The 18,343-nt window shown below is 40.9% G+C and overlaps 1 protein-coding gene across 2 annotated transcripts in view; it reads right to left on the bottom strand.

The window, feature by feature from the left end:
- Positions 1-1,981: 1,981 nt before the first annotated feature.
- The window catches only part of map3k14a (mitogen-activated protein kinase kinase kinase 14a), an 18,697-nt gene continuing 2,335 nt past the window's right edge, over positions 1,982-18,343 (bottom strand). Inside the window, exons 1-16 of one of the 2 annotated variants that reach the window (XM_058373247.1) lie at positions 13,588-14,123; positions 10,794-11,059; positions 10,680-10,719; positions 10,390-10,585; positions 9,551-9,955; positions 8,522-8,656; positions 8,284-8,413; positions 7,649-7,777; positions 5,666-5,764; positions 5,421-5,578; positions 5,130-5,280; positions 4,364-4,699; positions 4,143-4,252; positions 2,910-3,048; positions 2,675-2,775; positions 1,982-2,575 (exon numbers count right to left, since the gene is read on the bottom strand). In XM_058373247.1, the coding sequence (XP_058229230.1) occupies positions 2,384-2,575; positions 2,675-2,775; positions 2,910-3,048; positions 4,143-4,252; positions 4,364-4,699; positions 5,130-5,280; positions 5,421-5,578; positions 5,666-5,764; positions 7,649-7,777; positions 8,284-8,413; positions 8,522-8,656; positions 9,551-9,955; positions 10,390-10,585; positions 10,680-10,719; positions 10,794-11,049 (2,577 nt within the window). In that variant the 5' untranslated portion in view covers positions 11,050-11,059; positions 13,588-14,123 and the 3' untranslated portion in view covers positions 1,982-2,383. Of the gene's footprint in view, positions 2,576-2,674; positions 2,776-2,909; positions 3,049-4,142; positions 4,253-4,363; positions 4,700-5,129; positions 5,281-5,420; positions 5,579-5,665; positions 5,765-7,648; positions 7,778-8,283; positions 8,414-8,521; positions 8,657-9,550; positions 9,956-10,389; positions 10,586-10,679; positions 10,720-10,793; positions 11,060-13,587; positions 14,124-18,343 lie in introns of those variants that run through there. The other variant, XM_058373257.1, reaches the window with a different exon arrangement.

Below are 18,343 nucleotides of genomic sequence, written 5' to 3'. Positions count from 1 at the left end.
AGGACAGCTGAGAAGATCATCGGAGTCTCTCTCCCCTCTATCACAGACATTTACACCGCACGCTGCATCCGCAAAGCTAACAGCATTGTGGATGACCCCACACACCCCTCACACACACTCTTCACCCTCCTGCCATCTGGAAAGAGGTACCGGAGCATTCGGGCCCTCACAACCAGACTGTATAACAGTTTCTTTCCTCAAGCCATTAGGCTCCTCAACACCCGGGACTGAACTGTTCTACACTCTCACACACACTCTCACTCAGGACTGAACTGTTCTACACTCTCTCACACACACACACACTCTCACTCAGGACTGAACTGTTCTACACTCTCTCACACACACACACACTCTCACTCAGGACTGAACTGTATATTAACTCTCTGTCTCTCTCACACACAGATACACACACTCTCTTGACTGTGTGGACGCACACACACACACACACTCTCACTCAGGACTGAACTGTATATTAACTCTCTGTCTCTCTCACACACAGATACACACACTCTCTCTTGACTGTGTGGACGCGCACACACACACACATAATTTATACTGTTCATTACTTACTGCACTACCTCTACCTGTCATCCGCTGCTATAGTTATATTTATGTTTATTCTATTTGCACTACCTCAACCGCTGCTGTGTATTTTTGCACAATATTTTTGCACAATACTTTTTTTTACATAATTTCACTTTATCTATTTTATTTCACTTACATTCCAGTACACGTTCTTTTATTTCTTTTCAGCGCTAAGTGTCCTGTGTTCTTTTGTGTTGTCTTTATTGTATTTATTGTCTTTTTTGCACTGTCTTGTCTATGCTCTGTTTGCACCTAGCTGCACACTGTGCACTTTACATGGCTAAGACAAACTTCTGTCCTAGCTCTGTGGTGTTGTTTGTTGTTTTGTGTTGAACTTGTTGTTGTATGTTTATGTAGCACCAGGTCCTGGAGAAACATTGTTTCATTTCACTATGTACTGCATCAGCTATATGTGGTTGAAATGACAATAAAAGCTTCTTGAATCTTTAACATATACTACATTTTTCTTTACTATATATATATATATATATATATATATATATATATATATATATATATATATATATATATATATATATATATATATATTTTAATATAACACTACAAATTTGTAGCAGTTCAGGTAGGGGGTGTGAATACTTTTGCAAAGCACTGCCTACTCGATATCTTATCACTACTGCCTACTGAACTGCAGAACGACCTCTGTAGAGTTTCCTAATAAATCAATGTTTTAAAATTAGTCACGGTTTGGGTGGTAGATCGATCAGCCTTTGTGTTTCCAGTAAAGATCATAATTTATGATTATTTATATATATATTTATATGTATAAAAGAAAACGTGGTATATATGCTTCAGTCAGGCTTGATTTAGGTCAGCACACCCAGACGTAGTTTCCCAGATGTGGAGCTTGTGGCTTTCTGCGTCTCAGCCTACACTGTAGCTAAGATTGATTCATTAATTCGTCATTGTGGTGGTACAGGGATTTTAAACCAACTTTCTTAAAGCATTAAAAATTATAACACAAGCTGTACACCAATCTTTTGAGCTATTCTGTAAATGAAACTTGTTGTGACACCGTATGTGTCAAGCTCCACAAGATCTAAACCTTACGACATCATAATAACACGATTACCAAAGAATATTTTCTGCCGTGTAAATTCTTCTACACTGAAAAAAATGATTCATTGAATTTACTCAATTTTTTTAAGTTAAGTGGTTGCAATCAATTTATTTTAGCTACAATTAAATAAATAAATTTAGTTCAAAGTCAGTGAACTTAATTTATTTATTTAAATGTAGCTAAAATAAATTGATTGCAACCGCTTAACTTCAAAAAATTGAGTAAATTCAATGAATCATTTTTTTCAGTGGACATTTAATAAGTACATTGTTTAACCACCAAATCACTTCTTAATTTTAACAATGACGCCTGGGACAATAATGACACCTGCGTTTATTGCTGGATTGATACACAATGTGGAAAGAAGACGTCATAATATCCTATGATGAAATATGATGTGCCTGATTAGAAATGGATTAATATGACTTACAGAAATGAAAGGCGAGATTCTTTTAAAAATCATGATATCATGATAAATGCATCGGTAAAACAGACATTTAAACATTGAGATGTTTCACATTAACAATTTAAAATCAGTACATTCGTGGCATATTGGAAGAGGTGCAAAAATCATTATAAAACACATTGGCACAGTTGAGCAGACGTGGAATAATGCAGCAGGTGAACATAAAACACTGGCAGGAATGGAGGAAGTTCAACAAGTTAAGATAATATAAAAGTGAAAGATGTCAGACAGCAGAGACGATAATAAAGTCATCAGTCTCTGGTCTCCAGCCTCCCGTCCCTGATCCTCCAGCTCCATGGCATGTTGCAGCAGGAACCTTGTCTGTGATGGGCGGGGTCAGGGGCGGGGACACAGCGCAGGAAGAGACCAGCATCCTGTACTTGCTTATCGTGGGACACCAGAGAACCGTCCTCACTCTGCAGACTAAACACACTCTCTGAGATCTGCCAGAGATGAACACAGACACATGTCAACACCCACCCACTCACACACATGTTCAGATGCAGTTATTCTGTACTCCTTTGTACACACTGTCTCCTTACCTGATCACTGATTCCTATGGCGATGTGACCCACTTTTGCGCGGGGGGTTTCACGGATACGGAGGCAACGCCCGTTGAAGTCCCTGATGCAAACGTCCACTCCTGCATGGACACAAAGGACATCTCAGCTTAGCATATGACTCGAGTGACAGAGTGACTCAATGGTATGACATAATGCATGAGACTCATTTCTCTAAACCTAAATCTCACACCTGGTCAAGTGATTCATCACTCACCCTCAAAGCAGCGAGGTGGGGGCTGGTGGGCGGGACCAAGCCAATCCATACTGAAGCTCTGGCCATCTGACTGGCTATTGTAGGAAAACACACCTGAGCTGAGGTCGTCCCCGGGGCTAAGTGACCAACGGCCAGAATCCTGACAGAAGGGAATAAATAAATCACAATAATTCACTTACAAAATATTCAAAACTATGTGCACTGTTTACAAATGCAACCAATGTGTTTAAAAGTATTTACTTTTTATTATTGTGTCACATGAAATTTCACAGGCAGCAGTAACTGAGCAAAAATGGGATTAACAGACCCCAGATCTTTTCTTTTTTTTTACCCTGAGCAAAATCTAATTTGTTTCAGGTAATTTTTCTTAGAAAGATTTCATAGAAATTAGAACTGGAGCATGGCTGTAGGTCTCAGTATTTTAGAACTCTCCTGGGATTTTACACACATTATAATCTCTCAGAGTTTACAGGGACATTGGATAAATGAACATAAATGAAGAGGTGTACCTGTGTTCCTATTAATGTGGACAGTACGTATTCAGTCAATAAACAAAAGTATATATTTAATTCCGTGAATTCCAACATTCTTAAATCGGATAAAAATCCGGAAACACTTTTAAAAGTCAAGATATTTAAACGCTATATTTTTTAAGCTTTGATAAAGGATTCAATCGTTAATACAGGAGATTGTTTAATATATTAGTAAGCGAATTCTCTACTCTACCACTATGTTAGAACAAACCTCTCATTCAGTTTAGCTGTATGGGATGACCTGTACTGTATGTTCCCAGACCTTCATGCAAATTTTAGAGATTATAAAAACAACTATCAGAAGACACAGATTTCGGGTTTGAGGAAGTGCGGACTTTCCAGCGAGAGAATGCAGAAGTGCAAGTGCAGGCTGTTTATTGACTAGAGGCATGTAATATGACAAGCCCTTCAAAGTAAAAAAAACATCAGCATCTGAACTTTACAATAATTATTAGTTAATGCCAAAAAAGAATATGGTACTTCAGGAAATGATGAGCTCATTTCAGAGAGTTCATGAGAAATGAGGCCCTCCTACACGTTTCTGGTAACAGACTGAAACACCACTACATAACACGCAGTAGCTCAGTAACTTGCACTGTTTCTGTTATCTGCACTAATTCTGATGAATCTAATCTGCATGCACAAAGCGGTTTTCCTCATACCATGCACTGACATGGTGTGCTACTGTGTGTGTGTTTACCTTTTTGTCTCCTGGCTCTCTGCTAGACAGGCAGTCACTACCCAAGCAGGAAAGAAGTTGCTCCTGCAGCTCAACTGAGTGCGGCTGAGAAAGACTGCTCAGGAAAAATTCTACAGAAAACAAAAAAAAATCTCACGTTTATATAAAAGAATTTGAATAATTATTGAGTGGCTTTTACATTTTTATGAGTGTAGGGTACTAGGGCATAGTGGGAGACTGACCCCTCTCGAGTTTGCGAAGCTCCTGCTCTGTGGGTTTGTAGGATTCGGGTGGCGGAGAATGAAAATAGATCGGCGAGGACGGAGCGTGGTAGCTCTCCTTTCTCAACGCAATCTCTTTCTCCCGGTCATTCTCCTCCTTTACGTCATCCTCTTTTCCCACTTGTTGCTTACGGAACTTCGGCTCAGCCCTCAGTCCAGCCCGCTCTCTCCGCTCCTGCCCTGGGCCCATCCACTGCTGCACAGGGCTATCGGAGAAGGGGCTAGGCACGCACCTTTCTGGCTTCCCAAATGGCTTTTGATAGGCTCCTCCCCTTGCTGGGGTCCGAAGACCTCCCACTACAGGGACACAGACAAACACAGTCAGTGAAAATGACAGTACTACAGCAGTGATATTACACTAACTTGCGTTAAACACAAATTAACTAACGCACTAATCGGTGCGGGTTATGTGCTATGCTTCGTACTAGCTTCGAAGCTGGGTTAGCAAAGCATGCTCTCCCTACTGCATCGCTGATTTCTGTTACTTCCTTCCAAGCTTCTTTGGATGATACCATAGCCTTGGTCAGAAGAATAATTCAAGCTTTTATGAATCATTTGGATTTAGAAAAAATCCAAATGGGTGGGATTCATTCTACATGGGGCATGCAGGTGTAGTAAAACAATCAACCTTCCTCCTGAATAATCTAATACTGATTAAAAATCCACCTAGATATAATCTGTAGTAGACGTGTAGACGAGTAGAAAGTGCGTATATGCGTCGGCTTACGTTGTTTAAGTGCTTTCGCCGTTTGAACTCTGAGATCCTTGGCTGAGGCTCTTCGGCTCGTCTCTCTCTGCAGTCCCAGCTTGATGACATCAGCAGTATGCGGGCTGCAGTCGGGAGGTATCTCTCTCAGGGGCGGCGGCTCTTCGGCTATCTGCATTGACAGATACCACAATCAGCAAGACCCAAGAGGACCGATTACGAATGTGTGTGATGTAATCTCACTGATTCAATGAACTGAAGAGAAAGCAGCTTTTGATGTGGAAGAGAGGAAACACTTGGATTTACACTTACTTTGAGGTAAAGAGGGCGGGAGTAGTAGCGTGTCCATGGCTGGCAGCCATTCAGCATGTGCAGTAGCATGCAGCAGCTGCTCCACACATCCGCCTTGGCACAACGCTTCTCTCCACGTGCCACCTCAGGAGCCATGTGAGTCTCTGTCCCCTTCAGAGCTACACACACGAAATAAAGCATGCTTGGTCATCAGGTCTGCAGCACGGTTTTCACTTAATGTTTTAATTGTTAGTAAAGAGTTTTACCTTTAAATGGACTGAATCCATACAGGTCTAGTCGCTCTGACTCGCCAAAGTCACACAAGAACGTGTTTTTCCCATCCTCGGACAGCAACACATTATCCACTGAAATGACAAGAATAGGTACAGATTTGAAAAACTGAACTATTCTGTCATGCAAACAATGTAAAATACATCTATGTGAAGTGCAGGGGTTTCAAAACAACACACGCATTCAAACCCAGACGATGTCGACGAGTTGGGGATCGGAAGACGAAATATAATTATTATCTGTTAAGATAATCAACCTCAGTGGAGGCCTGTATCAACAAGTTAATTAAAGACCTGCACGATAACATTGTGGGATGAAAGCCTACTGCCAGGCAACAAAAAAATGTTCTTCCCAGAAATCAGGTGGTTTGCGCAGTCAGTGGTTTGTTCCAGGAAGATGTGTGAAAAAAGTGCTTTCGGTTTCCATGTCGTGACTGGACTGCAGTTTAAATCTGATGGGCCACACAAACAAGATCGCCTGCAATATTATCGAGACCAACACCAGGGGGTGCTCGAGAGGATAGACAGGAAAAGAGAGTGTGAGAGAGAGAGAGAGAGAGAGAAAGAGAGAGAGAGAGAGAGAGAGAGAGAGTTTCCTGGCTTCCTAAATCTTCTCTCTAAACTCTTTCTAATGTGTGTCAAAGACTGAAATGTTCATATCATAGATTTAGGGTTTCACACACATTTTAACAAAAAATTCCAAATGGCTTCTCTCTTGTCTTTCTATGGTCGTTTTCCTGTGACTGTCGAGATCGCCTCAACCCCCCCCCTCCCCTCTGCAGTTTTCATGACTCACTCTGGGAAATTCCCAGCTTTCGTCTCACTCACATACACACAAATTCATTCTCTCTTTCTCTCTCTCTTTCTTTCTCTCTCTCTCTCCCCCTTTCTTCAACACATATCTCACTGCCCTCTTTCTCACCACAGGTGCTACAACTCTGTGCCACACCCAATTCTTCTGAAAAGCCATTAAACCAAAGAAAACCAAGCCACAGAACAAAACAACCCAAGTGTCACATTATAATAGCACCGTCCCCTCTGTTACCCTGTCGTCACAACACATAATAACAACAACAGCATTTCGTCTTCAGAATACTTCAGGTCTGATATCCGTCAAGCAGGTAATTTCACCCCAGTGCAGTGACATTTTCGAATAAATCATCACTGGATGGAATTCTGATCAAATCTGGTCGCGTTAAGACACTAACCAACCAGCCAATATCAGCTATCGGTGCGAGTTAGAGTTATCTCACACGGCATCTGTGACTGGTTTGCGAGTGTCCGGCATTACGTGCACCTTTTCATTATGATCTGTTCACGAACATATGAGTCAGTTTCTCACTTTCTAAGTGGAAGCTCTTATAGATTCATGACAACGTGGCCGTTTCACACACTCAGATGTTCCAAAACTGGCGATAAATGCAAAATGACTCAAATTTAAACCATATCACTGATGAACTCTCATTGGTCCAAAAGGTGTTGATTAATTTTCTGTTACAGCACAACTATGAATGTGTTTGTTCTAATACATGCTCATTTCTAAACCAACCACTTGGTACTTGAGTGACATACGAGACAATAAAACAAATTTAATATAAAATAAGCGGGTAATCGTTTATTATGATGAAGATTTCTGTAAAGACGTTTATATTTAGGATTACATGGAAGAAGATTCCAGTGTCAGCACCAGGCTGGTGATGGAATGGCTGTTTATAACTGTTATAACTTAAGCCATAACAGGAACCTGTCTTGTGGACATTCCCTGACACTGAATGTCGCTGTAAACACATACATTTAGCTAATAAAATATGAGTAATGAAAAACATGTGCTGTTATTGGAAAAGGGTCGACGTCTGCGTACATAAACCTAATATCCTATAGCAGCACAACCCGAGTATTTTATTCTGCCGCAGCCTTGAAATTGGCTCAGCTCGTCACGCTTTGTATTTCAGGTTGTACCTTTGACATCCAGGTGAAGGATGCGTCGCTTGTGTAGGTGCTCTAATGCCCCCAGGACCTGTTGCATGTAGTGCAGGGAGAGATCCTCGGGCAGGCGACCCCTTTCTGCCAACAACTGCCCCAGAGAGCCTGGAGGTGGAGGAGGAGAGAAGAAGGGTAAAACAGGAGAGTCAGAAGAAGGTAAAGATTGAACACTAAATGAATCACTAGATCTGTTGGCTGTTGGAAATAGAGGAAAGGACTGTCCGAAGTGATTTAATTCTTAGTCAGTCATTAAGAGCTGAACACAGCAGTGTTATGAGAAAACCTGATGCAACAAAAATGGCTCAATTTTCAGTTCAATTCAATTTCAATTTATTTGTATAGCACTTTTAACAATGGATATTATCTCAGAGCAGCTTTACAGAAAAATGAAGTTACTATTTGTTTCTAACATTTATTAACAGCTAACACATTCACTCACAGCTAAAATATCATAGTTTTTGATAAATGATGGCTTCTTGGTTATGTGTCTTTGTTTTCAGTCCTCCCTGTGTGTGTGTGTGTGTGTTTTATAACATTGTCTCCCAAATCCCAACTCCATGACTGTTTGTATAGATGGCTACCACACTTTAGGGGTTAGTCATAAAACATACCTGGTTTGAGATCCATGAACAGGATGACGGACCGACCCTCTCGGACAAATCCGAAAAATTCCACCACGTGAGGAGACTGGAGGGCACTCCACGAGCCCACCTCCTCACATCTGAAACGTTCTAACGGCACCTAAGAAGCGAGGCAGAGAGAGATGGAGGTAAGGACACACTAATATGCCCTGCACACACACACACACACACAAACAGTTTCACACTGGCACAAAGCGTTCAGGTGTACCTTTTTGGCAGCGCACACAAAGCCGCTGGATTTGTCTCTGATGCTGTAGACGGCTCCGAACGAGCCTTGCTTTAGTAAATCACCGATCTCGTAATCCCTTCCCTCTCGATATTCATAGTCCTGTGGATGTAGATCCTACACACACACACACACACAATGCCACAAATTTGGAAAGGTCTTCTTTATACAAAGGTTTTCCAACAAGTCATTGAAATACATCAGTAAAGATTTCGGGACAACTCAGAAGATGTTTATTTACATACTTAGTGTTTAAAACCTATTTTTAAGTATTTTAGATTTTAAACTAGTTTTTAGATTCTAAATAGTTTGTTTTGTCTAATCTTTCTAGAGCAATTCCTGATTACGCTCTGCGTGCTACGTAACATCCTTGACACGATCACTCACACACTTCCTGCATGCTGTGATTTTCCAAAATCAGTCATATGAATGAATCAACAATACATGCATTTTATTGAAATCGAGGATTGGTGGCAATGATCTCTATCTTTCTTTTTTTTTTTTTTTTCAATTTAATTTTAGTGTATTATTATTATTATTTTTTGTCAATGAACTTAGCCAAATATATAATGACACATATTGCTGCGTATCACTATCACCGATGCGGGCGGGGTGCTCGCTCTCGCAAAGAACTACTTGCACTCTATAAATGTTCATGTGTTTTGTGGGGTGCATGTGAGGAAACTCCCGTAAGCAGAACTAGGCTACTGAGATAAACATGAAACTTCTCAGAGCTTAAAAACAGGAAACCACTGAACAAACATGTAAGCGTTCGCGCCTGATGTTTTTATCGATGTATGTTTCACTCTCTCGTATGACTACTGTATGTGAGTCATTTTTTTTTCAGGGCTTCGATTCAGCAAAGTGCTATTTAACTGTGCAGTCAAGTGTGTAGTTGTGTCAGGCTGCATTTGTGTTGGCATTCATAATGCGTTAATGTTGGCTTCTCTTTCTCACTATGAATACATCAAGTATCATTTGACAGTCACGCAAGCCTGTTCTTAAACACACCTCTTTAAAGAGGATGCCTTCGTTTGTGTCGCTCTCTTCCGTCTCTTCCTCTCCATCCTCTTCTTCCTCTCTGTCCTGCACATCCCGGACCATCTGTTTGGCGAACGCAGGGGCGTAGGAGCACTCGGCCTGTGAGACGTTGTTCCTGAGGCCTGCTAGTGCCAGGCTGCATTCGGCCTCGCTGATGAACGGCGAGTCGGGGTCCAGAGAGCATTTGCTTTCCTGATTATAGGACACCAGGTCATGTCGGGGAGGAAAAATGCACTCCCAGGATTTCGGAGACAGCTGAGTGGAAATGAGGTCCGTGTGAGGGGAGCAGGACGACTCCGCTGTCTCCTGCACAGACAGGCTTTCTGTGCTAAATGAACTACTGCTGTTGCTGCTGATGTAGTTACATCCTCCAAGCTGGGAGAAAAACAAACAAGTGCTCAATTATCAGGTACAAACTGAGTATAATATATTATGTATATAATATAAAGTAGTTACCTGCTTCAAACATATATTCGGTAGTATTTTATGCTATATTAGATGACCTGAATTACTCTCTAACACTATCAGTATTGAACTTGCACTACTGCTGCCAGCTATCCTCTACTTGACCCCTAAATGAAAGGGATCTTTGAAAGGGAATGTCATGTCCACCAACACTGTGGACCAGTCACACCTTCCAAATGTATACATCTGTCTCATTTTGTCCTATTTTCTCTTCACTTTCCTTACAAGCTCAATGTTTTCCCTTTTCCATGGCAATTAATTATTCTGTTGAAACCCTTGTCTGTCTCTTCCCTTAATAATCTATTTACTCATATTCGCTTCATATACACTTGAGTCCAGCTCACCTCTCCACTGTCCTGTTGTGGCACTCTAGCGCCTCTTCTGTCTCTCAGTCTCTCACTCCCTCCGTCCCTCTGTTGGCCCTCCCTCTGGGAAACTCTCCTCCGCTGTCTCTTCCGTCGTTTTTTCCTCGGCTGCCGGTGAGAAACTGAGCCTTGGGGTACGGAGAGGGCCCCGAAGTTGCTGTACGCGTTTTTATGTCTGGAAAGAAATACAAATGAACCAACTGTTAAAACAAACCAGTGCGTGTTTTTGGTTACAGTCTTGTTCTTTCAGGCATAGGTCAGGTCTTTACCTGCTGTTGGGACAGAATTCCTGCGAGTCCTGAGATTCACCTGCAGAGAAGTTGATCACAGGTCAGTGTTTTGTGTTTCTTACTTCAAACTCTTGAGTAGGTTGAAGTACTTACATTCTGCCTGGGCGATGATGGACGGTTTCTCGGTGCCCAGAGGTCCTGTGCCTACATGCTTGGCTGTTCCATGAGAGATGACCTTCAAAATAAAGGAATAATCCTCCAGATTGTGCTGTTTATCGTCCTTCGCAGAGGGGACAAGCAACTGAGGCTCGGGGCCGGAAGCGAGGGAGCTCTGGACCTTGAGTTTCGGCTGGTTTGTGGACATGGAGAATGGCCGGGTGGAGTTAAAGATCCTGTGTACCACTGCCATCTTTTAGATCCTGGAAGCAAAACAAAACACAATTGATCCACCTTCACACCTGGCCTTTTTTAACTGCTGCTCGTCACGGTGACTTACACGGCTAAGTATTTTCTTTCAGACATGAGTCGGTAATAAAAACTTGTCGACTTTAACAACCAGTAGATTCACTAATCTCTTGTGAACTTTGGACCGCCGACAGTGGGGGACAAACGCTACTTTGTTCATTCAGAGCCTCATGAGGACGTTTGTGCCATCTGGTGAGGAGGAGGAAACCCGATCACAGTTTTCAAGCACTTTTCACAGTTAAAGCATTCTCAAAGGATGACAGTGATGTTGATAAGGAAGTGACTGCCTGCATGCAGCATGAGTAAAAACCAGAGTGGCCGGTTTATAACCAGATCTTAAGACCGAAATAAGATATGAGCTGGACGTGAATTTGACAAAACGTACCAGTGTTCTAACTCTGCTTAAACAATGACTGGAGTCCAGTAGGTCTTATAATCATTGACAACTGAAACAGGACCTTCTATAGGGATATCTTTTACTCTTTCCATCTAAATGAATAAATACGTAATGGGGAAATATAGATAAAATATCATTACTGTTATAAATTATGATGCAAAATATTTATCAGCAAACATCTTGAAGGAGCTAGTTGGAGGTCTTACACTTTACTGATTGTAAAAAATGTTTGTTAGAATTTATAAGAAAAAATAAGAAAGCTTTTTAATAGCATTTACAATTTAATGTATTTTTGGAGACGAAACAAATTAAAATCTAAAACATATTTTATTTTGATAGAACTTGGTTTTAACACCCATCTTTTCCCTCATCATTTTTGAATTGACTAGCCATTTCCTACCTGCTTGCTAACTCTCCCCAATCACCAGTCAACTTCTATTAAAGAGGGTGGGGAAAACAAGAGACATGTGAACCAGCATCACAAGGGCAGAGGAACACACTTCGAGGAAAGTGCTATCTACCCTCTCCTACATACTTCAGCTCACAGACACCCACAACTGGCTGGTGTCACTGGGATGAACAAGTAATGGAGTCTCTCACCCCTCTGACCCTGAGAACACCTGCAGTTCTGCTCTCCAGGCTCCTGACCACAGTTGGCTGTGATATTCTCAGATCAAACTTGTGACGTCCCAATGACAAGCTGAAAGTTTTTCTGTTGCGCCTCAGGAGAACTGTCTTTTAGTTTCTGTTTGGGCGTCTCGACCTACTTACAGAATCGAACCAGCGCACTATTTATTCACATTATCGGAAAGCTTGCATGAATGGAAAGCGCGAGATTTTTGAGAATATAGCATTTATGATGAAGTCAAGTTCACAAAAGCGTGTCTATCCAAAATTAGCCAACATTCCTAAGCGAGGCAACAACAACAACAACAATAATAATAATAATAATAATAAAACTTGTTTTTATTTCATATGTTTCTAACTTTGACTTACTGCACAAGCTCCAAAGAAACAGTTCATTATTAATGGCATTGTTGAGATATATAGAGCGAGAGGTGTGTGTAAAGATTAAAATGGTTACAGCATGTTGCATCAGTGCGTCCTCACTTGACTTCTCTCTCTCTCTCTCTCTCTCTCTCAACTTTAAAGAAAGCAGGCCTCGTTCTGAAGCTGACACAAACCAAAGTGCCAAACACTCACTGGCTTCAGATATCCGAGTTCTCCATTTTAATCTCTTAATAAGGGCGGGAGATGACATCATCAAACATCAGGCAACATCACTCACTCCATCAGTGAAAAGAAAAAAAAGGCCAACAACACAGAAAATATGCAGAGGTCTGTCTCAGTGCACAATGGCATCCGAAGCGTGGATGCCACCTTTCCCTTATTTACCTTGGAAGTTGAATAAACAGCATTAGGCAATAAATACCAAACAATGCCCAGGGTGTATGTGAGGTCATGTGCCAACCTTTGAAAGTGGGAGTGACAGATCTCAGTGTGATAAACTAGAATGAAGAACGAAGAATGTGTGGGTGATGAAATGGCACACATTTATATCGATCTAAAATGTGCTTTCTTTTCACCGCAAACTACGTGCCGAAGTCTTTACCCATTTGATCCGAATCGAACCCGGCTCCCATGAAGCACATGAGCACGGATCAATCGGTGATCCCCAAGCTCTGACTCCTTCTACACAGAGTTTATCATCCTTACAGACTGGAAAATAAGTCATTCTGCCTGCAGGGTTGTTTTTTGAACATGCTTTACTGGATTAAACCGTAACTCTTTCCTCTGAGCCATCGCTCTGCCGTCATGCTTCAGCGTAGCTCCGGTTTGAACTGCATATTTATTCTGTTCAACTTCCTCCTGATAAAGTCATGTTCACAACAATATCCGTCCTTCTATGCAGGCGCTCACTTAACGCACATTTACACGCTAAATACCGTACACTGCTTATAATAATCACACACCGGACGGCTTATTTATGCGCTATAATATGCAGTAAGAAGCAAACTTGTGTGTGAATGAAACAAACAAACAACAAATATCAAGGAAGACTGGAAGGAGAAATGTAACACATACCAGCTAGGTGACTGCAAAGAATCGTTCATTCCTAGTGGTTTCTTCTTTCTTTATTCGTTCCAGGTTCATGAGGGAGAACGTACGCTTTCTACGCTCGTGTCCGTGGTGTACTCACACACAACGGCCTGTTCGTTCAGCTCCTCCCTCTCTCTTTCTCCCGCTCGTACTCGCTTTCTCTCTCTCTGTATACCCCTGATGCTGGCCTGCTGCCAGGATACAGGCGCGATCTCATTGGACAAGCGCTATGCTGATTTACAAGAAATCCATCCGGCTTCTCTTTTCTCTCACCCCTCCTCTCTCTTTCTCTCTCTCACACTCTCTCTCTCTCTCTCCTCCCTCCTCTTCCCTCTTAACAAGACTGCAGTGTGACTTTTCAAAAAGCTCTCTCTCTCTATTTCTCTCTCTCTCTCTGCCAGTCTGTCTTTCATTTAACATCCAAGTTTTAATCTTCTGCCATCACTTCATATAAACCTGACTGCACGCTCCATCGTTCAACGCAGACCTGGAGAGTCTATAACACTATTATACTCACTACATTTGTGCTCTGAGGAGAGGAACGTTGATCTGGGAGAAGTTATTTACGATGCCCCACCCTCCTGAGATCATACGATTCACTGTCGAGTGAACAATCGTTGCTTTCCGCTTCCTCAATTCCTCTGCCCAGTCAGACCCAAACAAATTTATATATCACTCGTGTATGTTGAATGAACTATATGCTCAGGAACTTAGTAGTACACTAACTACTGTATGGCAAAAGGGCAAATGTTTTCACTCACCATGGGTTTCAAAGGGAAAAAAAAAAAAGATATACCAAGAGGATAGAAAAGATGTTGGTTGCCATGGTTATCAAAAAATGTTTACACTATCTCGATCTTTTCACTTTCAAACACCTTAACGTACACGATTTGACCACTTTTATAGTCAGTAATGATTCAAGAAACCATCTGAGAAGCCAAACACACACAGTACAAAATATTTCCTCTTCTTCATTTTCCTCCCAAGCAAAACACAACATGGAGGAATTTACAGTTTGGACCAATATCACTTACTCAAATTAGAGCTTTGCAGATTTTCTTTTTCCCTAACATGACATTGTGTTTAAAGGAAAAACATGAACTTTCACTTTATTCATTAAGACCAGCCGTACCACATGCTTTCTTTGTATTCATTTACAGTCATGATGATTTATTAATTAACTACGATAGGCGTTAGGCCACAAGTCTGAAATGACACTCCTTTCTCGGTTCTGATATAATAGAAAGCTTTGAGGAAAGCATCATTATTATTATGCTGGGCGTTGGCTTTGACGTGACGGCATCAGAAACCAAACTGCGATGCCTGAACCTCGACTGCAACGAATTAAAAACGTGAACTTTTTCCAAAAACCGAATGAAGCAAGCCACTTCTCATATCCTTATTTTCTGCTGAAACCGTTCAAGCAGTCTGAGGAAGTGAGAGAGAGAGCTAACGCGATTGCCTCACTCAGAGACGAGCCTTCAGCCTTACTGAACGCTGTCCATAAAAACCCAAGGCGTAGTTGCTGTATAGAAGGAATTATTTTTTTTTGGGAGGGGGGGTATAACTGAAATGTCACAATCTTTCAGCACAAGTGAATAAAGTTTGCACCACTGAAAAAGGGAAGGAAGTACGGTTCTGGCTACAGCACCCGGAAAAAGTGTGGCGAGCAACTCTTTGGGAGCTGAAGTTAGAGGAAATCACACACTCAGTTTTCGGCTATAATCACAGGCTTTGCATCTTTATGGTCTGAAACTACAAACCACCCCAACCACTGGGCACAACCGTTCTCAAGCCCCGTGACATGCATGACTAAAAACTGAATACGCACCAGGTCTCTCACAGCATAGAATGCAACCTAGCAGCATTCAGGGCACAATTCATCTGTGTAATTATGCAGCAGTTTAATACGATTTCACACGACTGTGTCAACATCATAACACCTTTAAAGAAATGTTGTAGCATCGTCTGTGTCTTTGCATACTAAAGAAAAAAATTTAGTATCGACAAACAGACGAATTCAGTGTGTGTCGACAATCGTGTGTCTAAATCAATACCACCTAAGGACGCAGGTAAGGTAATATATTTGCGAAAGCCTGGTTCTGCATAATGAAGGCAGAGCTATTGTGTCAATCCTCAAAATATGTCAAATATAATAAAATTCACATCAGTAAATTGGATTCCTGTTTATTTATTCCTTGCATGTCGTGTGGAAAATAAAGGCTTTATACATCTTACGTAACTATAAATACTTTATGTGCATTAAATTTCATTTGAGTATTTGTAAATGAACATCAAATGCACGAATATCACTTATCCATCAGTAAATCCGCCGTTTCCTGAGTTAGTGTTCAGTATTGAGGAATATTTCATCTGAAATCCTCTTTACAGTGAGGGTTATGGCTGCAGAACATCAGCAACAAAATAAATGAATAAGTTATCACTTATGCTACAGCAACATGCACCCTCTATGTTCTACTCAGTAAATCCGATTTGTGAATTCGGTAGAGCTGTGGTACAAGTTAAAATACAATGAAAAAGAAGAAAAACACAAAACACTTGTGTTTAGCCCACATCGCATGACTCTTGATGAAAAAAAAAATGCGTTTGATATGTCGGAATGTATGAGAAAGACGGACTGCAGAGCTGTTTCCTAATGGAAATCGGATGTTTGCTTTGCCCTGATGTCCTCACAGAAGGAGTGTGCAGGAGTGGGAGGAGAGGAAGAGAGGAAAGTTTACACTCAGGATTGTGTGTGTAATAATCCGGAGGTGGGTGGTGGGTGTATCAAAAAGAAACTGTGACCGGACGACATGTGCGAGCAACGGAGAAGTTCTCGGCTTTACAGAACAATGGGTTCAGTCGGAGCTTTTCACGTGGAGTAGATAATGGCACTGACAAGAATGTGCTTGGGCATGCATTCAAACTCTATAAAAAAAAAGACATTAAAAATGCAGAACCAGGCAGACTGAGAAACACACACACACACACACACACACACACACACATACACACACACACACACACACACACACACACACGGTTATGACTCATATACGCCCCCACAGATGTACAGGATGCTTAAGGCCTGAGTAAGACCCACTCTGAGCTTTGTATTTGAGGCCCAGAGGAACCTAAATCCTCAAACCAGCCTCAACCTGCACCGGGTGACCTCCGTATACCCCTATAGCCCCACTCCCCTATACACACAATCCTCTGAGAGACTAAATAAATTGCCTACATTTAGCTACCACCCACGCAGGGTGAATGAATGTGTCTTTAAGTCTTAGGAGAGTCATACACATCTCTCCTGGGAGACCTAAAAATATTTACAGTTGATGTTTAGAAGCATTTTATTCTGAGACATTGTACAGACAGAACTTATTACCCCTTTATTTTTTAAATACCAAAATTTATGAATCCTTCTCAAACTGCAAACTTGCTCAAAATTATATTTATATTTTACAGACCGAATCACCGCACGTTCTTTTAACATTATGTTCCATGTTAAGCCTTTTACATTTTGGGTTAAATTCAAAGTATTTTTTTAATAGTAGGTTTTCTTTGCTCATGTCCTGTATCGGACTACAAGCCGATTATAATGATGATTATTCTGCACGTACACACAAATAGCCATCAACAGTTGAACCTCTTCAGCTTCACTTCTTTATTTGAGAGGTGTAATACTCGTGTTGTGAGTGACACACAGATGCGTACTGCTAAATAACTCCCAGTGAACTTGATTTACGTTTTAACTAGTGCATGTTTGCAAAGAAACAGGATTTACACTCGAGTCCTCGTTTTTCAGGAATGTTTCCGCTGGACACTTGATGCTGAACCTCTCCTGCTGAGATTTTCCAGCTGCTGTGGCAACCTTGACTAAACACGGGATACACAACGACACCTGTTTGCTCTGACCGGCTAAAAATATATCCTGGATACAAAGCTATATCCAGTTTGCTATGTGGACTATGAGCGTGTCCGTCGCTACAAGGACTTCCGCTCATATTTCGCATTCATTCACCAGCATCTTATATAGTGGCATGTTCTGACTCGAGAGGATGCAATAGAATAATTCACATAATTGCAAACTGCAAAAACTACACAAGTTGAATTAACCTGCATTTTATCAGTGAAAGAACAAAATGTGTTGTTTTGTCTTATTAATTTCTAGAGAGAGGAGGAAACGAGAGACTGGTGCTGCTATAACATAAGTAATAACAGGAGCATTTGCTGAACATTAAATGTAACTATATACGGACAAAATGTGTGAGGCGTGATCCTTAAATGAATAGAAAATGCATCAGTGCTGTGGGAGAAGAGGAATTTGACACTTTAGGACATGCTGTTATAGGAAAATAATCAACTTTTGTGGTGGTATTAGTGATTTTGCTTCACACACCACCTTGCTGTTGATTATTTTCCTATAAAAGCATACACCAAGTGTATCATATACTTATTATGTATAATATTTTAAACATCAAGCTTGACCATTACTGTTTCTTCTAATGATGCATGAGATTCTGATCAAATAATTGTAAAAATTATAAAAATGTTATAACTCCAGAAAGATATTAGTTGTCTAAGAAAGTAAAATAAAATAATTGAAGTTTTTAGCACTTTTCATATACTTTTATCCTTGCTTTTCAATAATATCCTAATGTTACTTAAGTTTGGTTGATTGGTTCAATTTTATTTTAACTTTCCATCTTCTTTATACATATATATATATATATATATA

This window comes from Hemibagrus wyckioides, linkage group LG02 (genome assembly GCF_019097595.1).
Source record: "Hemibagrus wyckioides isolate EC202008001 linkage group LG02, SWU_Hwy_1.0, whole genome shotgun sequence".
Classification (NCBI taxonomy): domain Eukaryota; kingdom Metazoa; phylum Chordata; class Actinopteri; order Siluriformes; family Bagridae; genus Hemibagrus; species Hemibagrus wyckioides.
This window is presented reverse-complemented; position numbering and strand designations above follow the sequence as displayed.